The sequence below is a fragment of the Phocoena phocoena genome, chromosome 10 (genome assembly GCF_963924675.1).
Source record: "Phocoena phocoena chromosome 10, mPhoPho1.1, whole genome shotgun sequence".
In the NCBI taxonomy this organism is placed as follows: Eukaryota; Metazoa; Chordata; class Mammalia; order Artiodactyla; family Phocoenidae; genus Phocoena; species Phocoena phocoena.
Genome location: NC_089228.1, coordinates 65,704,573 through 65,729,288, shown reverse-complemented (window position 1 = coordinate 65,729,288; position 24,716 = coordinate 65,704,573). Strand labels below are relative to the sequence as shown.

General features: G+C 40.5%; 1 protein-coding gene across 1 annotated transcript; it reads right to left on the bottom strand.

Annotated features, from left to right (window-relative positions):
- Positions 1-2,290: 2,290 nt before the first annotated feature.
- Positions 2,291-14,933, bottom strand: SNRPC (small nuclear ribonucleoprotein polypeptide C). The gene is made up of 6 exons (XM_065886058.1): positions 14,878-14,933; positions 14,482-14,524; positions 9,261-9,369; positions 6,854-6,943; positions 5,269-5,373; positions 2,291-2,630 (listed from the first exon to the last, which is right to left on the bottom strand). The coding sequence occupies exons 1-6, from the start codon at positions 14,883-14,885 to the stop codon at positions 2,506-2,508; spliced, it is 480 nt and encodes a 159-aa protein (XP_065742130.1). The 5' UTR covers positions 14,886-14,933; the 3' UTR covers positions 2,291-2,505.
- Positions 14,934-24,716: the final 9,783 nt, after the last annotated feature.

The following is a 24,716-nucleotide window of genomic DNA, read 5'->3' as shown; positions in this document are numbered from 1 at the left end:
CTGGGTTGTTTTCTGTGTATCCAGAGGCTCTTTACCCTGAGCCTCACAGAGCTATACAAAACAGAAACTTGCTGAGTCATATATAAGCTCGCTTGGCACAGTTTCCCCTAACAAACCGTTGTCTGCAGAAGATTTTAAAAACAAATCTGAGCTATAAAAGTCACATAAACTATCAATTTCTGAGACTTAAGTCCTCCTTAAAAAGATGTGACAATAAAAAACTAAAAGGCAACAAGTAGTCCTGGCAAAAGCTCAGACTAGGAAGTTGACTCAGCTCCTACAGAGGCTGGGCATAAAGATCATCTCACTGTAAGGATATCTATTTCTAACCTCTTGTTTACCTAGATATGGTGATTTATTTGCCTAAATTAGCTTCTCTTCAAAATATTCATGAGTTTCTAGGGAAAAAAAGTAATCTACCCATTGTCATTTTAATTTCTAGCTACAAATCTTTTCAAAATTATAGACACATACATAGAGTTATACTCTTTTTTTCTTTTAAATTTATTTATGTGGTTGGGCCGCGTCTTAGTTGCAGCAGGCGGGCTCCTTAGTTGTGGCATGCGAACTCTTAGTTGCAGAATGCATGGGGGATCTAGTTCCCTGACCAGGGATGGAACCCGGGCCCCCTGCATTGGGAGCTCGGAGTCTTAACCACTGCGCCACCAGGGAAGTCCCCAGAGTTACAATCTTGAGTAAAATAGATCCTAAGACAGAGTTTGCCAAACCCACTAATAATAATCAAAATTTCCTAGGGAGTTTTCCCAAAATGCAAATTTCCTAACCCTAAACCAGATATATAGAATCAAAATCTGGCATCTTTATTTTGGAAAAGGTCCTCCATAATTCTGATCACCAAGCCAGGTTGTAAACTGCTGGTTTAGGGCACCCTCTAACCATCACTATAACAATAACCTCAGACGGGAAAGGTGGCTTCTTTTGTTTTTTTTTTTTAAATAGCTAATGATTCAAAATCCAAAAGATAGAAAAAGGTGGCAAACCTTTCTCCTTCATCCCTGTCCCCCAGCCACCCATTTACTCTTCACGGGCAACCAATATCTCCAGCTGCTGATCTGTCCTTCCAGAGATCCTTTAAGCACACACAGGCACATACAAGTATCTCCTTTACAAAAGGATAGCAGCAAACAATACATTATGTGAACAAACCAAAGTGCAGGGCAATGTGTATCTCGGAGTTCTTTCCCTATCAGTATAGAACTTCCTTATTCTGTCCCAGCCACCCATTTACTCTTCATGGGCAACCAATATCTCCAGCTGCTGATCTGTCCTTCCAGAGATCCTTTAAGCACACACAGGCACATACAGGTATCTCCTTTACAAAAGGATAGCAGCAAACAATACATTGTTATGTGAACAAACCAAAGTGCAGGGCAATGTGTATCTCGGAGTTCTTTCCCTATCAGTATAGAACTTCCTTATTCTGTTTCAACAAGCATGGTACATGCCACTTCGTGGATGTCACGTACTTGATAAATCAGTCCCCTTTCACTGGACACCTATGTGATTTCCAGTCTCTTGCTATAATGCATAATCTTGTACACAAGTCATTTCATACATGTGCAAGTCTACCTGTAGGATAAATTCCTAGACATAGAAACACTATGTCAAAGGATACAAGTATTGTAATTCTGAGCGATACTGCCAAATTGCCCTCCCCAGAGGTTATACAATTTTCACTCCTACCTGTAGTATGAAATAGTTTAGATTTTACACTGAGCTGAATATGAACAGTGGCGATGGCTTACTTTCTAGATGCCTCCCTGAAAATATCCTCCTTTTATAGCCTAGTAACAAATAACATTCTGCAAACACCTTCTGCACCATGAAAATCCGCATAGTTTTCTCATTACTAATAGAACATTTTCTGACTATTTGAAGTCCAAGAAAAAGAGGAGCTGAGTGAAAGGAGGTTAAGGCAATTCTTGCTGCTGTAGCTTACATGCGCTCACCGTGAAGCCTTTTTCCCTACTTTAGCATAAAAGAATTAAAATTTTCCACTCACTACACAAAGTATTATTAATGTGAAAAATTAACCAGGTGCTGTTTATTATTTTAATCAACAAAAGCTCCACAAGTGTTGGATTTACCAGTTTTTGCACAAGAGGACTTTACTAAATAAAGACAAGGTGCCCAAAGGGACCCACTCTACAGCTAAGGGAAAATAATGTCATACAGAGGGCATGCTGAAGAAAGAATGAGCTAGAGAAACACAACTGGACTCTCTTTTATAATACAAAAAGAATACAGAAGGGAGAAAAAAGGGAACACATTTTTAACTAAAAGAATTGACAATTTTATTTTCACATTTCACAATACAAATGAAAATTGCTTTTTCTGTCCCACCACTCCCCTCCAAAACTACTCTTTGATAGGAAGGGGGAGCAAGTCTTCCTTGTCATCCTGTTAGAAAACATCCCGAGTCACAGCACCATGATCTCCTGGTGAAGTAATATAAAACTGATATAAAGAGGTTCCCCAATCTCCTTATCTGTCTGGTCGAGTCATTCCTGGCCGGGTGGGCACCATCATGGGACGGGCAGGAGGTCTCATCATTGGGGGCCCAGGCATCATTGGCATGTGGCCTCCCATAGGCGGCCTCATTCCAGGAGCTGCAGGTAAAACAAAGAAAAGGAAAAAAGACAGTCAAAAATACTACTTAGGAGAGCTTGATGGGACTTCAATAAAAGACAAAAAAGTAGCCCCCCCCTGCAAAATGCTGGAAAAAAGACATACTTGACAGAAGAAATGCAACAAATTCATCACATCTGTAAATTACTGAGACATTCTCAAACAAAAAACAAAAAGGTCAACACAAGAACCATATGGGAATCATGATCTAATGATAGTAAGGGGGAAACTATTAATAGACTGCTTTCCAGAAATCACCAGGGACTAGTTCCCTAAATTGACCATTTTTCTCACTCAGGGAAATTCACAACTAAGTCACATGTTAGTCAGCTCTTTTAATCAGTTCTATCCACCATATAACCAGGAGCTATTTCATGAATGTACACAGGCACGGAGGACAATCTTACCACTAAGCGTTTGTTCGGAGCTGTAGGAAAGGTGAGCAGGAGGCCCATGCTGAGAACCTGTTAGTAACCATACTTAGCTCAAGTCAAGAAAAATAATAGGCAATAATGTGATTTATAGCAATTAGCACACACACACAAATCTGATCTTTCTAATACATTTCAGAAACTATTAATGAGTTTTTTTTAAGTGTCCCATCAATACACCAGCCAAATAAATGAGTCAGGGAAGGGAGGGCAAGCAGACAGGTGAGGGTTGGGGAGGAATACAGGCAGCTTCACGGGAGTGGTAATGTTCTACTTCCTCAGCTGGGTGGTGGGTTCATGGTATTAATTGTATTACTACGCCTTATAATTTTCATGTTACATATCTTCTTTTTAAATATCAAATTTTACCTAATTATTTATTTTCAACTAAATCATTTTGATTAAAGGCTTGCAATAAATGCTTCAAAAGAAAACTATATTTAAAGTTGAATATAGCCTTATCACAAAAAGTAAAACACAACTATATTTAAAGTTGAATATAGCCTTATCACAAAAAGTAAAACACAAGGATATGCAAAAACACAAAATCCAACAGATACAGAACTGAATTTCAACAGAAACAGAAAATACTAAAACTTCTAAATATCTTATTAAAAAATCCCTCCATGACATAACCTGTATTCAGCATTTCTTAGAAGAAACTGATCTAGACCAAAGACTGAAAATGAGGCCCCTGAAAACTTTTTCTTTGGTCTCCATAATGCCTTGAATCTTAATTAGTTGTCAACACTGGCAATTAATATGTCTTGTTACTAATAAGTAATTCTAGACTTCTTTTTTCATCTTTTTATTGTGGAAATGTTCAAACATACACAAGCATAGAAAAAAAGAATATAATGAACATCCATGTACCCATCAACCAGCTTAAACAATTATCCACCCGAGGGCAACCTTGTTTTATCTTATCCTCACCCACCCCCCAGCTACTCAATTACTTTAATGCAAATCCCATAATTTTATTATTTTATCCTGGCTAAAAACAACAACAACAAAATACTCGGGCAAATTGGCAACACTAAGCCTGTATTCTCAAATGTCAACCACAGGTTGACCCTGAGTTCTAGAAGGCTTCTTTGCATGTGACAAGCATTCCCCAATTCACATCCCTAACCCCTCTAGGGATGTGAATCTGTGATCCCAATTTAAGAATGCAAAAGACATCTGAGTCACTTAGATTGTGTTTTGGATTCACAAGCCAGTAAAGCACGAATTCTCTTTATCTAAACTCTCCCACCCCTAAATGATACCCACAGCAAGCATACTGAATGTTTCTGGCCAGGAAGCTACTCTAATGCCTTTGCACCTTGTCTTACCAGTTGAGTTGTAGGCTTCTTATGTCAGTTGTATTTACTCTAATTACATAATTTAATTATTCTGCAAACTGATGAAATAAGAATGTAGAAAAAGAACGATTTCTATAAAAACTAAGCTGATGATAAGAAAGTCTCAGGCAAATCATTCCCCAAAAGTACTCACAAATTTGGTAAGCGAAACGATCATAAAAAATAGAAACTAAATTGCCTCACAAGGTCTCTAATCACTTCAAAGAAAATGAAACTGAAGTTGGTAAAGGACGCATTATGAGTATGGCTTTCTGGTTTATGCAAGAAATATATGGTGTTCCAGTCAGTAGACTCATTCTCAAAGCAAAGGCCCTGACCATGTATCAGAAAACTCTGCAAATTAATGTACATTTATGTTTATGTTAAAATAAAATGTTTGAGGCATAAGTTTTTTCCCCTTCCTGAATAAAAGACTAACTACCAGGCCTAAGGTCTTTTTCATAAATACTAATTAACCTAGTTAACTTGCAAGATTAAATCAGCAATAGGCGGTAGCTCTGCTCCAAATCAAAACCAAGAAAAGCAGCAGCACAAATATATATCTACCCTTCTCCGCATTATAAATGGCCAAAAGTCAGGAGGGGGTGAGGAAACAGGAGGGACAGAGGAGAAGGAAAAAAGAGGCAGTCTTATCCTGCTTTCAGTTGCACAAGGTCTTTGGATACCATCCAATTACACTGATAAACCAAGTATTTCTTTTTATCAGTATAGATTCACCAAATGTAATTTGTTGCAATACATTTAGACAGCTAATTAAGAATTCTATTTAAATGGAAAGCTAAAACACAATGGAGCATCCAAGAAGGAAAGAGATTCAAACTTACCAGGTCCCACTGGCATCATCCCAGGAGGAGGAGGGCCCATCATTGGCATCATGGGAGGGCCCCCCATGTGGGGTGCTGGCATCATCCCAGGGCGAGGAGGACCCGCTGAAATAAAGAATGGGGCCTGAGGCTGAGATATGCCTATATATTAACATTTTCTCTTCTCAGTGAAATAGGGCCTCATGATCTGGCCCAAATTCTGTAATAGTTCTGTAACTTCTTATGGCTTCTTTTGTAACAGCAGATTCACAAAAATCAGTGGGCTACAAAACTTTAGTTACATTATGACTAAAAAACAAGAACAAGCCTGCCTAGACAGAAGTGTAAAATAAAGATAAGTTTCCCAGGGCTTCCCTGGTGGCGCAGTGGTTGAGAGTCCACCTGCCGATGCAGGGGACACGGGTTCATGCCCCAGACCGGGAAGATCCCACATGCCGCAGAGTGGCTGGGCCCGTGAGCCATGGCCGCTGAGCCTGTGCGTCCAGAGCCTGTGCTCCGCAACGGGAGAGGCCACAACAGTGAGAGGCCCGCGTACAGCAAAAAAAAAAAAAAAAAAAAAAGTTTCCCAGGTTAAAAAGATTCCAACAGTTTAAATTTTTAAAAGAAGGGTATTATACCCCTGATGAACTTAAGCCACAAGTACCTAATTTCAGATCTTTTTTTTTTTCCCAATCAAAACTATGTTTAAGAGAGTCTTTGGAAATACGAAAATGTTTCCGCACAGATATTCCTGAACAATAACAATCTGGAACAACTTAGATGTCCAACAATAAGCAAATGGTGAGACTGATCATGTACATTCATACCACTGACTATTCTACCATTAAAAATAATGGAGTTGAGTGCTAGCCAGTCAGGATAGAGTAGGAGAGCAAGCCTGTGATCCTGATCAGGTCCCAGGATGGCAGGATTCCAAGAAGGGTTTGGTGGGTCACTAGTGGTCTACCTGCATTAGTGTGCAACTATTATAAACAGCCTACTTCTCTGTGTTTATATCCATGATAATTTACAGGACTGAGTTTAGGTCTCTGAGTTCAATTTTAATCTGAACCCTTCCAGGAGGGCCAAAGAACTTATGGCCTAGTTGCACAATGTCCTCCTGTCTGTCATGCAGAAACAATAAGCCTTCCCAGAGAGTAGAGTCCTTTGATCCACTCCTCTTTTAAGTATGCAATTTTTGTCTTTCACAGGTATATATATTGGTTTTAGATGAGTTACAAGGTTGGGAGAGAGACTGAGGAGTTTATCAGCTACATCAATCCTCCAGTGTTGTATTCATAGCAGTAAACAACTCAGCAGCAATACCTCTTTATACATCAGCTCATCTAATCACAGGTACATTCTGAGCTTTCCACTGACTCTATCTCAGACCCATTTGAGATGTCACAAATATAATACCCTAATAATAAGGTAATCAGAAGGTAACTCTAAAGATATTTCAGAAATTATACCACTGAAGTTGTTTTCTATTACTGCCTATGTATTCATTTAATGAACATGTGAAAGCCAACTGTGAGATAATCTAACAAAATCAAGGGTAATCTGCCCAGTTACACCCCTTAAGATAAAAACTTTATAAACTTACGGAGACTGGGGGGAGGTGGAATCATTGCCCCTGCAGGAGGAGGAGCAGAGAATGGAGTAGGAGGTATCTTTCCTTGTTGGAATGCAGCAGCTTTGGAGAGTGAGGAAAAACACAACAAACAGTGAATGAGAATTCAGCAACCCATTTATTTACTAAAATAACCACTTTCTTTTAAATTTTTAACAGTCCCATATTTCACTCTAAAAAGCATTCATCTAAGATTACTACATCATGGTCTCCACAGTTTTTAAATCAACTTTACGTACTCACAAGCTACAACTGCAATTAATTGGTTTACTGATCTGGGTTTTTTAACCTGTTTTTATTTCATCAGCATTCCTATGGATGAATTAACTGTGAGAGACTAGTTAACTACGAGTGAAAACCTCCCACCTATAAATGTCTTACCAAAGAGCAGCAGTCATCTTTAATCTGTACATGTAGTTGACACTCAATTCAAGCTGCTCATAGTTTTGTTTGAAAAATGTGTGATAACTGCCCAGAGGCCAGGCTTTGTAAAATTTCAATCCTTCCTATATATGCTTGCCTCCATCAAAACAATATACCATTTTGGTTTACCTGTTTTGAAACTAATGCACTGAGGTAAGAGATGTAAAAGAAACAAAGATTTCAAAGCAAGAGCCTGCTCCGAAGGAGATGATGATCTTGAAAAATGTCCAATAAAATTATCTTTTTATTTTTCTTTCAGACAATATGAGGCACAAATGAAAACAAAAGAAATTGAAGATTGTTTATATTTGGTTTGGGAAAGGAGTCATACATAAATACTAAAATACACACTCATAAATTCTATTCCTGAATTTGTTAGCCCTTCCCAATTCAGTGCAGCCTGCAGCCCAGACACTCCCCCATTCCACTCCAACCCCACAAGTGCAAAGGAGATCAAATTACTCAAGTAGATCACTGGTAATTCACGAGAACCAGATCCAAAAAATGACCTAGAGTAGAGATTTATGAACAGCTATCATATTCCTCCAAACAGAGCCTGTGCTCTCTAAGGGATCACATCCCCCAGCAAAAGCCTTTTCCAATCAAAAGTCACCTCCCACACGTTGTGTAGGACAGCCTGTAAAGGCTGAAGAGGGAGTGGCTAAGTAGCGGACTCAACATCAACATAACCCTGAACATGATGAGGTAAGCCCCCAAGGGCTTGCTTCTTATCCTCTAAAAATCCTCCATCAAAAACATTTACTCATCTTAAATTATTCGGCTGAGCACAAAAAATAACAAAAATGCTGCTAACCTCTAATGCAAGAAACTTCCAACATCTTTACAAATAGAGGAGAAAATGATTACATTATATTTTTTCCCAAATGAAATGAGACAATGTCTGAGATTTGCTCCTTAATAATCCAGGAGGGGAAAGGGAGTAGACTGCCTCAACAAGGGGCAATTCTGTCCCCTTGGGAACACCGGGCAATGTGTGAAGATATTTTTAGTCACAACTGGGCATTGCTATTGGCATCTAGCAGGTATAGGCCAGGGTTGCTGAACAGTCTACAATGCACAGGACAGCCCCCAACAAAGAATTATCAGGCCCCAAATATAAATAGTGCTAAGTTTGAGAACTTTAATATAAATGAAACAAGACGGCCGCAGCAGAGTGATGCGGGTGTGGCAGCCATGGGAGGTTTATTCTCTAAAGTTTTCCTTCTATTGTGCTTAAAATTTTCCATGATAGTTTTGCTTTTTTTAAAAAAAAATAAAATCACACCACAATCAAAGTCCACATTTGCCTGCCAGTTCTGGGTACAATGAACGATCAGGAAAGGCCGTGTTTCAAATACACCAGGATGATCTAACATAAAAATGCAGTATCTCTTTCTGTCAGTGCCTTGGACCCAACTATCCTGAACAACAAAAATGTTCTTAATTAAACAAAAAGAGTATGGCATGTATGGCAGCGGTCCAAAATATACCCAAACTATTCTGTCACATCAGTTACTTCCTTTGTGACCAGTTATCTTTGCCAGGACAACAAAGAATAAAAGTGTCTCAAACTCTTCAAAGAGAGCTACAAACTCACCCCCATCTTTTCCTATTACAACCAGAAAACAGATCTAAAAACCATGGCTCACTACAAAGGAGGTTCTGCATAAATGTGCTACAAAATCTGGTCCACATCAATAGTGAAATATTAGGCAACTCATTCTTCTCTGCCCAAATTCCCAGTCTAATCAATACCTGATTGCTCTAACCTCAAAAATTAATATTAATGTTTTCCTATATCCCTGGGAAACCAATGACCTTCCACTTCTTTGATCCAGCACATCAGAATACTCCTATTTATCATTCAGAATGAGTTGCTTCTGTGAAAAACAACAGAGACAGGGACGAGAAAGAATGGAACCATTCTACCACATCAGAACAAGAGACTGAAACGCACTTGTTTTGTCAATCAGGCTCTGAGCCTGCTCTTCCATCCATTTCTGATAGTAGTCTTTCACATTCTCTTTGTGTTTCCTACCACTGCAGTGTGTCTTTCTCACAGATGGCTGTAAAACAAAAGGTTGTATCAGTCAGAGAAACAAATATCCAAAACCAGAAAATTTTTAAAGCCTTACCTTTTAATAGGTAACCTGGCTACCTCTAGCAGCCTTAGCTGGTGCCAAAGCATCACTTAAAAACATTATCCAGCAATGTACTGTGGTAATTTACCTACTGTATTTATTATGTAAACCAGGGGTCAGAAAACTATGGCCCATGGGTCACCCACCTGATTTTGTGGAAAAAAAGTACTGGAACACAGTGGTGTTCATTTGTTTATGTATAGTCTATGTCTTGTCTCTACAACAGCAGAGTTGAGCAGTTGCAACAAAGACTGTTTGGTCCACAAACCCAAAATAATTACAAACTGGCATTTGAAGAAAAAGTTTACAATCCACTGATCGAGAAAACAATATCATATAATGCCCTTTCTTAGGCCATTCTACAGCAAAATAATATAGCTTATATACATTTAAATAACACTGTTTATGGGAGCATATTCTTTTAAAGGACGATGGGTCTAGAAAACAGACTCCATGTGAATCACACACAGACCTTTGTCTCTAGCCCACTAATCCTTTTGTTCTTTCTTTAACAGTTTTATTGAGGTAAAACTGACATAAGATAAACTCCACACACTTAACCTTTTGGTTTTTTAAGTTAACATTTATTTAACTCTTACTACATGTCAGACACCATGCTATGTACTTTACAAGGAGTGCCTCAATCTCTATAGAAATCACACGTGCATGGTACAGTGGAATACTAATCAGAAAGAACGAATCACTGATACGTGCGATTCGGACAAATCTCAAAAACGTGCTGAGCAAAAGAAATCAGATACACACAGAGTGTATAAGGATCCATTCATATGAAGTTTAAAACCAGTAATAATGATCTTTAGTCATAAACACCAAATCAGTCAGTGCCAGGGGTGCAGGGGACTGATTGCAAAAAAACACAAGGAACTTTCTGGAGTGATGGAAATGTTCTATATCTTGATGCATACATGAAGTTGTAATCATTTGACAAGTCATCAAACTGTACACTTAAAATGTGTGCATTTAATTGAATATAAATTATAATTCAATACAATTGATTTTAAAAATCACAAGGTTGGACTTCCCTGGTGGTGCAGTGGTTAAGAATCCACCTGCCAATGCAGGGGACATGGGTTCCATCCCTGGCCCAGAAGATCCCACATGCCGCAGAGCAACTAAGCTGGTGCGTTACAACTACTGAGCCTGTGTTCTAGAGCCCGCGAGCCACAACTACTGAGCCCGCAAGCTGCAACTACTGAAGCCTGTGCGCCTAGAGCTTGTGCTCCACAACAAGAGAACCCACTGCAACAAGAAGCCTGCGCACTGGAACGAAGAGTAGGCCCTGCTCACCACAACTAGAGAACAAAAGCCTGCACACAGCAATGAAGACCCAATGCAGCCAAAAATAAAATTAATTAATTAATAAAAAAATTAAAATCACAAGGTGATTGGGACTTCCCTGGTGGTCCAGTGGTTAAGACTCCACACTCCCAATGCAGGCAGCCTGGGTTCGATCCCTGGTCAGGGAAGTAGATCCCACATGCCGCAACTAAGAGTTTGCATGTCACAACTAAAGATCCCACATGCCACAACCAAGACCCAGCAAAGCCAAATAAATAAATTTTTTTTTAATCACTAGTATGTATAAAATAGATAACATGAGAACCTGCTCTATAGCCACTCTACTTCACTTCGCTGTACAGTAGGAACTAACACAACATCATAAAACAACTATACCCCAATTAAAAAAAAAAAAGTTAAAAAAATTTTTAAAAATAAAATGTTTGGTTCTACCGGAAAAAAAAAAGAAATCATCCACTGCATGCAACTCAATTGTCAGGCAGGACATTTGAATTTTTTTTTAATTTATTTATCTATTTTTGGCTGCATTGGGTCTTTGCTGCTGTGCGCAGGCTTTCTCTTGTTGCGGTGAGCGGGGGCTACTCTTCGTTGCAGTGCGCGGGCTTCTCACTGCGGTGGCTTCTCCTGTTGTGGAGCAAGGGCTCTAGGCACATGGGTTCAGTAGTTGTGGCTCGCGGGCTCTAGAGCACAGGCTCACTAGTTGCGATGCACGGGCTTAGTTCTTCCGCGGCATGTGGGATCTGCTGGACCAGGGCTTGAACCTGTGTCCCTTGCATTGGCAGGTGGATTCTTAACCACTGCACCACCAGGGAAGCCCCAGGACATTTGAATTTTCACAGAAGAAAAATAAGAAAATAAACCCACTACCTACTTAAAAAGAAAAAAATCACAAGGTTATTATCTTCTGTTTATGCTTAAAGACTCGTCTCAAAACACATAGATGGTAAGCAGCAAACTAAGGCCTGGAATCCAGATCTCATTCAGATGCTCCTCACAGCTGCCTTCCTCCCTCCTAACTCTCTTCACGTGACTGCTTCAGCAGCAGCATATACGACCAACGTCGTGTGAGCAAAACTGTCTTTTTTATAGTCTGTATCTCAAAATACTGTTCCCTGTCACCCAACCACTGCTTACACTAACACCATAATGATGCCTTAAGCCTAATAACAAAATCATGCCTAAGAACCAGCAAAAGCTCAAAAGTTAGAGCACTGAATGTTTTATACATTCATACTGAACGTTTTATACATTTCAAAGTCCACCACAGGGACTGCTTCAATCACTACGGAAACTTCCTATTTTCACAAGGTATCATGTTAGAACAGCAGTATTACAAGGATTCCTGACAGTTCTCATAAAGAGATATTTATTATAAAGAGACACTTTTCCATTCTCTGAATTCTAGCATTACCAAGATGAGTGAGTATATGACAATACAGCACTGGAAAAGGGTAGAAAGGCATAGCCCCCCCATACTAACAACTTCAAAAAATTATGACTAGGGGTTTGACCTAGAGAAGGGGTTAGGGATACAAAACCAAAACAAAACAGAAAGATGGGGGATTTATAGGCAAGCTACTACCACTACCAACTTACTGGAGGAGTCTCCTCCAGGACAATCTATAATAATATTTAGAACTATTATTTCTTCAAGAGGAACCACCCTACTTACATGTTCCACAAATCTATTAATGCTGAACTACATCTAACCATGTGTTAGAAAGAATTCCAAATGAAGTGACAACAGAGAAATTATTGGCTAGGTTCTTGCAGCTACTATTCAAGATGACATCATGATCGAGTTCTAATTTCATCAGGTCTCTGCAGAGGCAGCAAAGTAGAGAGCTGCAATTCTGAAGGTATGGCTCACAGACACCACTCAAAGTGAAAGACAGACCAGTGAATTTTAATGTTAAAAGAGTGTATGACATGGTTTCAGATTCCACACTGCAACTAGCCATGTGCTGAGTTTTCGTGCAATAATATAAAGTAATAAAGAATATCCACGATTGTCTAAAAATGCTATTAAAGTACTCCCATATCCATGTGAAGCTGGATTCATCATATACTTCAACCAAAACATAGTGTAATAGATTTGAAGTAGATGAGAATCTGCCAGCTTCCATTAAGTCAGATGTTACACAGGATTCCAAAAATGTTAAAATGCCATTCTTCGTACTTAATTTTTTTGTTTTGGAAAATAGCTATTTTTCACTTTTAAAGTGTTATTTGTATGACAAGTAAAAAGTCTGTTATCATTACCTTTAAATGAATTAATAAGCATTTTTTAAGCTTAAGTTTTAACTTCAAATACAGCAAATTTTAATGGATATAACCCACCTTTTTTTCTCTTTTTGAATAATCCAGTAATTTGTAAGAGTGTAAAGGGACCATGAAACAAAAAAAGTTTGAGAGCTGCTGGCATAGAAGCTCTGGAGTTAGACTGCCTAGATTCATCTTCCAGCTCTATACAACTTACTGGTTTTGTAACATCCAGTCAGTTATTTATCCACACTGCCTCAGTTTCCCCCTTTGTAAAATGGGAGATAACACCAACCTCATAGGATTAACATAAGCATTAAACAAAATGATACATGGAAAGCATTTGGAACGCTGCCTGACATACAATAAATATTCAATCTTAGTCGCTCTTATTTGTTAAGCAGTTTTTAATCAAATCAAAGTATTTGGTTTAAAATTTAGGCATTTCTTTCCAATTTAATCAGTCAAACATTTAAGAGCCTTGACACAACGAAATATTTGAACTTCAGAACGTTTTCCTAGAATTTTTACTTGTCATATACATTTTTTTCATCTTTAAACTTGCTAAAGCTTTATTATTTCAGGTCTCCACTGAAAACACTGACTGATGGAAGACTAGTAACTTTGAATTATGAAGACAGTTACAGGAAGAGTGGAAAAACAAACACCCCAAAGTATTTTCTCCAAGCATTAGCCCTTAAACCTTAGCAAGATGAAATGCACAAATTACAAAATTTTTTTAAAATCTAATTTAGGGAGTTCCCTGGTGGCCTAGCAGTTAGGATTCCGGGCTTTCACTGCTGTGGCCTGGGTTCAACCCCTGGTCAGTGAACTGAGATCCCACAAGCTGCACAGTGCAGCCAAAAAAAAAAAGCCTGATTTATTACATATAAGGCTTTTCTTAGGTTTCCTTTTGTTAAAAAAATAACTTTATTGGGCTATAATTCACAGATAATACAATTTACAAATTTTAAGTGTACAATTCAACGGGTGTTCGGTATATTCACAGAGTTGGGCAATCATCACTACAATCAATTTTTTTAAAATTATAGTTGATTTACAAATATTATATTAGTTTCAGGTGTAAAAGACAGTGATTCAATATTTTTGTAGATTATGCTCCGTTTAAAGTTACAAAATAATGGCTATTTCCCCTGTGCTGTACAATTAGCTACTTATACACAGTAGTTTATACCTCTTAATCCCATACCTCTATTTTGCCCCTCCCCACTTCCCTTTCCTCACTGGTAACCACTAGTTTGTTCTCTAAATCAATGAATCTGTTTCTGTTATATACATTCGTTTGTTTTATTTTTTTAGATTCCACATACACGTGATAACAGAGTATTTGTCTCTGACTTATTTCACTAAGCATAATACTCTCTAGGTCCATCCATGTTGTTGCAAATGGGAGACATATACGGTTTTTTGAAGCTGAAAAGAAACACTACTTACAGAGTCATGGGTGAGGTATGTATCGCAGTAGTCACAGTAAAACCTGAAAAGAGAAAAAGTAGAGAAAGAGAAAATGACAACCCGTTAATAGATGCCCATCCACCGAGGTGCTGTTTACTGAAGGTAAAATAGAAAATAAAATAAAGTAAAAGACCTATTCACGATGAGAAGACATCAAACAGAGCGTCCTGACACAAGCCAAGCTTTTGGGTTGCCTTACGGAGAGTCGACCTCCACACTCGTAAAGAGGTATCTAGAAATCCGGGTCTCCCTTCCTCCCCAGACCCTCTCGCTCCCCCAGAGGCTCGTGGAGCCAGAACCCGCTCTGTGCTCCCCCGCAGGGCCACAATCAGTGATCGAGACCGCGAACACCCCCATATTCAGGGGCCCACTCACTTAGGCATGTCGCTCGGCAAGCCTTTGGCAATTCCGTTCCGCGCCGCCCGGAAGTGACGCGCACAGTGAGCGCCGACGCGGCGGAAGCGATGAGTCAAATGCGACTGCAGAAGCCCCACCCTGTCATCCAATCCACCAGCTGCGCTGCGCCTGCTGTACGGCTTTGTCGGCGGAGCGAGAGGCGGGGCTTGTCCTGCTCTTCCCTTCACCTAGAGGAGTGTGGGAAGGGGGAGTATCAAGTGTCCCTGCGAGGTTCAATGCACGCGCTTGTGGCTGCGATTTTCGATGCTCCTAGAAGCGTGTCGTTCATCCTTTCTTTCGACAGTTATCTAATGAGTGTCTGGTATGTGCCAGGCACAGCTATAAATGCTAAGAAGCCAGCAGTGAACAAAACAGACAAAAATCCTTGCTTTCTTGGAGTTGACATTCGAGTTGGGGAAGACAAATATAGTAATAAAGTCAGTATGTAGTGGGTTAGATGGAGCCAAGTGCTATGGGGAGGGAGGGAATGTAGCATGGAAGAAGGGAGTTCAACTTTAAATAAAACAGAAAGCTTGCTGAGAAAGTGATGACTGAGAAATGATAGGTTCTTAAAGCAAAAAAGCCAGGCGCAAGCCATTTTACATAGTGTCTCTTTTTTTGAGACTCATTAACCACTGGAGGTGGCAGAATCCCCAGTTTCAAATCTCGTGGCTGCTTCCTAGCTGTGCTGCATGTGCAAGTTATTTAATCTTTCTGACTGTTTACTCATCTGAAAAATATGAATAATAGTTCTTACTTGTAAGCTTTGAGGAAGAATTAGATGTGAAAATGCTTGTAAAGCTTTCAGTGCAATGTCTGTACATACTAAGCCCTCCACAAATGGGAGTTATGGTTCCACAGGAGGAAACTGTTAGAAGAAACTTGTCCAGGGAGTTCCCTGGTGGCCTAGGGGTTAGGATTCCAGGTGAGAAATGGAGTATTTCCTACCATATCAGTAAACAAAGGATGTCATACTCATCAGCAATTGCAGCCCCCACTGTCGTGAGCTGGTGAGCCCTGAGGGAACTGAGGAAGGAAAAAATACCTGCCATCTAGCAGCCATCAGATTGCATTCACTCCCTACGGTGAGCCCTGAGGAAACTCAGGATGTGAAAACACAGGCCCCCAGATAGCTGATGTGCATAGCAGAGGAAAGATTTCAGTGAGCCCAGACTCTTGCATCTTCCCATACACAGAAAAGTGCTAAATTCCTTTACTTGGAATATCTGATTTTCTTTAATTAACAATAATCTTTTGATGTTCAGACTACCTGCCCTTTGTTGCAAAACTGCTATATAACCTGGCTCCCTGCCTTGCCTCCTCCAAACAGTTCTCTCAGGGTTACTTGAAATGCTGCCTCCCGGGCTTAAAGTCCTAAAAATTCCAGCTGAATAAAACCTAACTCTCAACTTTTAGGTTGTGAATATTTTTTAAGTTGACACAGCGTTTCACAGTCGTGGCCCAGGTTCAATCCCTGATCAGGGAACTAAGATCCAGCAAGCTGCGGAGCAAGGCCAAAAAAAAAAAGGTAACTTGTCCACAGGGATAACCCATTCTGGCAACAAGGCCAAACTTCCAGCCTGGTGTATCAGACTCCAAAATGGCCTGACCCCTCTTTCAGAAAAGGGAAATAGGACTTCCCTGGTGGCGCAGTGGTTGAGAGTCCGCCTGCCGATGCAGGGGACACAGGTTCGTGCCCGGGTCCAGGAGGATCCCACATGCTGCGGAGCAGCTGGGCCCGTGAGCCATGGCCGCTGAGCCTGCGTGTCCGGAGCCTGTGCTCCGCAACAGGAGAGGCCACAACAGTGAGAGGCCCATGTACGGCAAAAAAAAAAAAAAAAAAGAAAAAAGAAAAGGGAAATAGTGTTGGGAACTGGGGAGGAGGAGCTTTTGCTTCTTTTGTTCCATATTCTCTGACGGTGGAGTTGCAACCAAAATAATAAAACCTGGTGCTTTATTGGAATATTTACTATGTCCTAGTGAGGCTGGAGATAGATGGGCCCCAGGCCGAACGGTGTGGACAGAAACTCCATAATAGCAGAAACTCCATAAAAGCAGGATGATGGAGGAAGCTGGGCCCTGCCCACATAAGAGATAAAAGACCAGATATTCCTCATTCTCAAAGTCAAGGAGACCTCCCTGACTACACATGCACAGAAAGGCTCCTTGGAGATCAAAAAGGGAGGGGGTGCCACCTCATAGTAAGTGATGCCAACTACCCATAGGCCTCTTCACTAGAATCCATCTTGGCTAAGAGGTGCGCACGCACACAGGGGAGGACCCTGAGATATACCAAATGTGGACTCAGAACCAGGCAAAGCAAGATGATTGGACAAAGGAAGCCCAGAAGAAATGCCCCATAAAAGTGATTCAAACTGCCACAAGTGTGTGGCGCTCTCTCTCTGAGCCCGCCCGAGTGTCTATCCACACGTACTGTACTCTTTTTCCTTGTAATAAACACTTTACTTGCTTCACTGCTTTCAATCTCTATGTGGAAATTCATATCTTCATAGCTGATGGGTCATGGCCTTGTCACTGGCCACTGGTCCCTGGTGGTCTAGTGGCTAGGATTCAGTGCTCTCACTGCTGCTGCCCGACCTCAATATCTGGCTGGGAACCGAAATCCTGCTTCAAGCCACTGTAGACCAAGGCCACCCTAGATCACTAGGTGCTTTTGTCAACTGACAAAAAATGCACAGGGACTTCCCTGGTGGCACAGTGCTTAAGAATCCACCTGCCAATGCAGAGGATATGGGTTCAATCCCTGGTCCGGGAAGATCCCACATGCCGCGGAGCAACTAAGCTCGTGTGCCACAACTACTGAGCCTGTGCTCTAGAACCCGTGAGCCACAACTACTGAGCCCGTGTGCTGCAACTACTGAAGCCCACGCACCTAGAGCCCGTGCTCCACAATGAGAAAAGCCACTGCAATGAGAGGCCCGCGCACCGCAACGAAGAGTAGACTCCGCTCACCGCAACTAGAGAAAGCCCGCGCGCAGCAACGAAGACCCAACACAGCCATAAATAAATAAATAAATAAATAAAATTAAAAAAAATAAATGTGAACCTCGGGGCTTCCCTGGTGGCGCAGTGGTTGAGAGTCCGCCTGCCGATGCAGGGGACACGGGTTCGTGCCCTGGTCCGGGAAGATCCCACATGCCGCGGAGTGGCTGGTCCCGTGAGCCATGGCCATTGAGCCTGTGCGTCCGGAGTCTGTTTTCCGCAATGGGAGGGGCCACAGCAGTGAGAGGCCTGCGTACCGCAAAAAAAAAAAAAGAATCCACCTGCCAATGCAGGGGACACGGGTTCGAGCCCTGGTCCGGGGAGATCCCACATGCCTCGGAGCAACGAAGCCCACGTGCCACAACTAATGAAGCCCGCGTGCCTAGAGCCCATGCTACGCAACAAGAGAAGCCACCGCAATGAGAAGTTCCTGCACCACAACAAGGAGTAGCTCCTGCTTGCCACAACTAGAGAAAGCCCATGTGCAGCAACTAAGACCCAATGCAGCCAAATAAATAAATAAGTAAATAAATAAAGTTATATTAAAAACAAGGTGTTGGGTATAACACATAAAAAGGTCCTACAAAACAATAATGAAATGACTATCGACTCAGTAGAAAAGTACAAATGGAAACTAAATGTAAATGTCTTTTAAACATATGGAAAGATACTCATCCTCATTCATAATAAAATTAATTCTAATTGAGTCACTCAGATACCTTTTATTACTTACTGGATTGGTAAAAAACCAAATGATTGAAAACTCTTAGAATAGGCATGAATATGGGTAAATAGGAATTATCATACATTACCAGCATATATAAATTGGAACAATTCCTACTGAGGGCAATTTGGCAGTGTCTACCAAAATCCCATATGTATATACCCTTTGACTAAGCATAGGAATTTATCCTACAGTTTTAGTTGCAGGTGTGCAAAATGATGTATATACAAGGTTTTTCATTGAAGCAGTGTTTGAAAGATAGAACAAAAATCTGAAAAGTTAAATGTCTATCAACAAGGCCCTAGTTGAATAAATTGTAAGACACCATAGTGGAATATTATGCAGCTATAGAAAAGAATAAGAAATATCTTTGTGTGATATGGAAAGAAGTGATATGGAAATCTCTCCAAGACATATTGCTGTTTGAAAAAAAGCAAGATGCTAAGCAATGTTAATAGCAGATACCATTTCTATAAAAAAGGAGGGAGATACTATGTATTTATATTATCTTGTAAATGAATTAACAATCTCTTAAAGGAGATGCAAGAAACTAGTAACTGGTTATCTGTTGTGAAAGGTAAAGGTGGGAAAGATATATTTCATGGTATTTTTTCAAAACTTTGGTATTCAAACTTAATGAATTAAAAAAATTAAGTAGAGGGCTTCCCTGGTGGCGCAGTGGTTAAGAGTCCGCCTGCCGATGCAGAGGACACGGGTTCGAGCCCTGGTCTGGGAAGATCCCACATGCCGCAGAGCAACCAGCCCCGTGAGTCACAATTACTGAGCCTGCGCGTCTGGAGCCTGTGCTCCGCAATGGGAGAGGCCACGATAGTGAGAGGCCCGCGCACTGCGATGAGGAGTGGCCCCCACTTGCCGCAATTAGGGAAAACCCTCGCAGAGAAACGAAGAGCCAACACAGCCAAAAATAAATAAATAAATAAAAAATTAAAAAAAAAAAAACACATCGATCGTCTCTAATCAATTATTAAAAAAAAAAAAAAATTAAGTACAATTTTTTTTTGCTGTTTCGCTTATTTATATATTTATTTTTATTCAAACAGAAAGTCACAAAAATTACCATCATCCTCACCAGTTCACTCAGTCCCATGTAATTAATTTTTTTTTCATCTTGATCTTTTGTTAGCACTTTTATGAATTTATCAGTTTTCCATTAGAGTTCTGAAAATGCTTATTCATTTAATTCAGCAGTATAGTCAGTTACAGAAACCTGTACTTGTCAGTCTTTTCCATGATTTCCTTGAAGATGAAACTCTTTTATAGGAACATTTTTGCAAAAGCATCAGAGTACACCCAGGCTGTCTGTAAATGACAAAGACTTGTAAATGACAAAAGACTTAGAAATGACCACAGTTAAAGATTTGATGAAAGTTCATAATAATGCAATTGACAAGGAAATTTAGTTATTTCTGAGATATACATTTTAAAATAATAACTACAGTTATGACTTATAACATTATACCAGAACATACAAGATTTTTAGGAATTTCATGTAATGTCTGAAACATTTATATTAACATATTTCCATACAAATAACCCAAAGTTTAGTATTAGTTTTTTTTTTGAATTTTATTTTATTTACTTTTTTATGCAGCAGTTTCTTACTAGTCATGAATTTTATACACATCAGTGTATACATGTCAATTCCAATCGCCCAATTCATCACACCACCATCCCCACCCCCCCATGGCTTTCCCTCCTTGGTGTCCATAGGTTTGCTCTCTACATCTGTGTCTCAACTTCTGCCCTGAAAACCCGTTCATCTGTACCATTTTTCTAGATTCCACATATATGCATTAATATACGATATTTGTTTTTCTCTTTCTGGCTTACTTCACACTGTATGACAGTCTCTGATCCATCCACATCTCAACAATGACCCAAATTCGTTCCTTTTTATGGCTGAGTAATATTTCATTGTATATATGTATCACATCTTCTTTATCCATTCATCTGTCGACGGGCATTTAGGTTGCTTCCATGGCCTGGCTATTGTAAATAGTGCTGCAATGAACATTGGGGTGCATGTGTCTTTTTGAATTATGGTTTTCTCTGGGTATATGCCCAGTAGTGGGATTGCTGGATCATATGGTAATTCTATCTTTAGTTTTTTAAGGAAGCTCCATACTGTTCTCCATCGTGGCTGTATCAATTTACACTCCCACCAACAGTGCAAGAGGGGTCCCTTTTCTCCACATCCTCTCCAGCATTTGTTGTTTGTAGATTTTCTGATGATGCCCATTCTAACTGGTGTGAGGTGATAACCTCATTGTAGTTTTGATTTGCATTTCTCTAATAATTAGTGATGTTGAGCAGCTTTTCATGTGCTTCTTGGCCATCTGTTTGTCCTCTTGGGAGAAATGTCTATTTAGGTCTTCTGCCTATTTCTGGATTGGGTTGTTTGTTTTTTTAATATTGAGCTGCATGAGCTGTTTATATATTTTGGAGATTAATCCTTTGTCTGTTGATTCATTTGCAAATATTTTCTCCCATTCTGAGGGTTGTCTTTTAGTCTTGTTTATGTTTTCCTTTGTTGTGCAAAAGCTTTTAAGTTTCATTATGTCCCATTTGTTTATTTTTGTTTTTATTTCCATTACTTTAGGAGGTGGATCAAAAAAGATCTTGCTGTGATTTATGTCAAAGAGTGTTCTTCCTATGTTTTCCTCTAAGAGTTTTATAGTGTCCGGTCTTACATTTATCCACAAGTCTATTCTTACTTTTAAAAATTATTATTTTAATTGATATGTAATTGACATATAACATTCAGGAATACACCATAAAGACTCCGGGACTTCCCTGGTGGTTCAGTGGTTAAGACTCTGTGCTTCCACAGAGTCACGTGGGGGACGTGGGTTCGATCCCTGGTCAGGGAACTAGGATCCCACATGCCACGTGGTGTGGCCAAAAAAAAAAAAACACATAATGACTCCATATTTGTAGATACTGTGAAATGATCACCACAGTAAGTCTAATTAACATCCATCACCATACATACTTACAAATTTTTTTTTCTTGCTATCAGAACTTTCAAGATTTACTCTCTTGGCAACTTTCAATATACAAGCCAGTATTATTAACTGTAGTCACTGTTGGTTTGCAAACTTGGGAGTTCCTCTGGTGAAATCCAGAACTGGTCCCCATACACAGAGGGCAAGGGGAGAGAGCTTTTGGACACTTGATGAAGAAAAACAGTAGTTCATGTTTGATGAGATCTGGATAAGACTGCTTGTCTTGAAGAATCTCCTGGAGAGGTGAGGGGGAGTGGCCGCAGCTCACCCTGGGGACATAGGCAGTGGTGGCAGACATACTAGGGATCATTCACCCACATGAACACTGTTGATATTGGCAGATGGCATATTGGTTCCATAAATTTATTCTGGCATCAGTAAATAACTATGTAAATAACTGGGAAAGAAGAAGGAAATTTTCCTAATAGCACTTCTATCTTTTTAAATATTTATTTATTTATTTTGGCTGCACTGGGTCTTAAAATGGATACTATCTGGACACTTACCAAATTTTGAATATGGATTGTATAAATTTCCTATGGCTGTGGAAACAAATGACCACATGTTTGGTGCATTAGAATAACACACATTTGTTCTCTTACAACTCTGGAGGTCAGAAGTCCAAAATCAGTTTTCACTGGGCTGAAATCAAGGTGTTGGGAGGGTCCTAGTGCCCCTGGAGTGGTAGAGCACACAATGTCTCCAATTTTTTTTTGCGATACGCGGGCCTCTCACTGTTGTGGCCGAGAATTCTCCCGTTGCGGAGCACAAGCTGCGGACGCGCAGGCTCGGCGGCCATGGCTCACGGGCCCAGCCGCTCCGCGGCATGTGGGATCTTCCCAGAGCGAGGCACGAACCCGTGTCCCCTGCATCGGCAGGCGGACTCTCAACCGCTGCGCCACCAGGGAAGCCCTCCAACTTACTTTTGAGTAAATCAGAAATATGTATATAAAATGGGACGAAGTATCAACAATTAGGAAATCTGGATAAAAGGTGTACAGGAGCTCCTAGTACTATTTTTTTTTTTTTTTTTTTTGGCCACCCCACAGCTTGCAGGAATCTTAGTTCCCCACCCAGGGATTGAACCTAGGCCACCGCAGTGAGAGTGCCATGTCCTAACCACTGGACCATCAGGGAATTCCTGCTCCTTGTACTACTTTTGCAAGTCATTAGGTTTGATTATGCTAAAATTTAAAGGTACCAAAAAATTAACTATTAGGGATAATAGAGGCAGGGATATTGATGCCAAAATATTGGCTCTCTCTGTTTTTTTTTTAATATTTTAATTTATTTATTAGCTGTGTTGGGTCTTAGTTGCGGCACTCCGAGTATTTCATTGCAGTGCAAGGGCTTGTCTCTAGTTGTGGCTCTCTGACTCCAGAGAACGCGGGCTCAGTAGTTGTGGCGCTCCGGCTTAGTTGCCCCAAGGCATGTGGGATCTTAGTTCCCTGACCAGAAATTGAACCTGCGTCCCCTGCATTGGAAGGTGGATTCTTAACCCCTGGACCACCAGGGAAGTCCCCCAAATTTTGGCTCTTTGTGCACTGATGCCAAAAAGAAATACGGAGACAGAGTTTTGGAGGAACGAGAAAAAAGTAGCTTTATTTTTTGCCAGGCAGAGAGAACACAGCAGGCTACTGCTTCAAGAACTGTGCCCCTCTCCCTGGGGAATAGAGAGAGGCTTATAACCCAGAGCTTGTGGTCTGGGGTAGGTGATAAGGCTCAAAGGAATGAAGTCTTGCTTTTTTTTTTCTTTTCTTCTGTAAATTCATGGCCAAAGCTGGCATCAGGTGGCTCAGCAACGGGGTCTGGTGTCCCTGAAGTTATTGGACTGTGACCTTTTTTCTGAAATGACGAATGCTACAAGGGAGTGTAGGGGGAGAAGATGCCAGGTACAGAGTGTAATTCATATGGAGTCAGAGAGTAATTAGCTTTGTGAAGGCCAAGTCTAGCTACAAGTGTTTGTAAGTAGTAACAGCTAAAGAATAACCGAGATTGCTTAACTCTTTCAGGACTGTTTATGCTGTTTCCAAGCCTGTTTATTGTTTCCTTATTTTCCTTGTTTATCAGAAAAGAAAAGCCTCATTTCTATTTTTGCTGCAACAATATAAGAAAAAGTTTCATGCCAGTTCTAAGGTCAGTAGGATAGATTCCTAACCTGAGGCAGGAAAATGAGTTAGGTAATAATACTTCTTTGCATTTGGATGATGCTTCTTTTCCAAATTATGTCATAGCTATTGTCTTATTTGATCTTTGCAATAACCCTGTGGGGCTGGAAGGGCAGATCTTTTTATTCTCATTGGACAAATGAAAAAACTGAGTCATTTAAGGGACTCACCTAATATCCCACACAAGCTTAGTGGCAGAGTTAAAGATTAGAAATTCTCTCCAGGGACTTCCCTGGTGGTCCAGTGGTTAAGACTCTGCGCTTCCAGTGCAGGGCACACGGGTTCGATCCCTGGTCAGGGAACTAGATCCCACATGCCGCAACTAAAGATTCGGCACAGCCAAATAAATAAGTAAATAAATATTTTTAAGAAAGAAAGAAATTCTCTGCAGATCCTTCTGTGCTAGTTGTAAGGAGGTGGTTAAGATTGGTTGAAGTCAGACAGACCTGCACAAAAATCTTGGCTACAACTCACCTAGCTGTTTTACTCAGTGTAGGTAGGTTATGCAGTAGTGACAAATAAACCCCTGAAACGTCAGCAGCTTAGCACAACCAAGGTTTATCTGTTATTGCTGTTACAGTGTAATGTACACCAGTCTGCTCCCTTGAGACACTCTCCTCCAAGCAGTTACTCAGGGGTCTGGGCTCTGTCCTTGCGAGGGAGGAGGGGGCGGGGTGAGTCCTTGGCTTCTAGCTGTGCAAATAAGAAAGAGAGAACGGAAGTTTGGGTGGACTGTTTTAAATCTGGAAATGGAGTATATCACATCTACCTCTGTTGACCAGAACTCAATCACGTGGTCCCATCCAAACACGTAGAGATCTGGAAAATGCAGTCTTTCTGTGTGGTCAAAAGGAAAATAAAACAGGTCAGTGAACATCCAGCTCTGGCTCTGCCATA

Coding starts and splice junctions, on each gene's coding strand:
- SNRPC (XM_065886058.1), bottom strand. Junction 6,944..9,260: donor GAGCCTGATTGACAAAACAA/GTGCGTTTCAGT, acceptor CACTCTCCAAAG/CTGCTGCATTCCAACAAGGA. Junction 2,631..5,268: donor GATGATGCCAGTGGGACCTG/GTAAGTTTGAAT, acceptor TTTTACCTGCAG/CTCCTGGAATGAGGCCGCCT.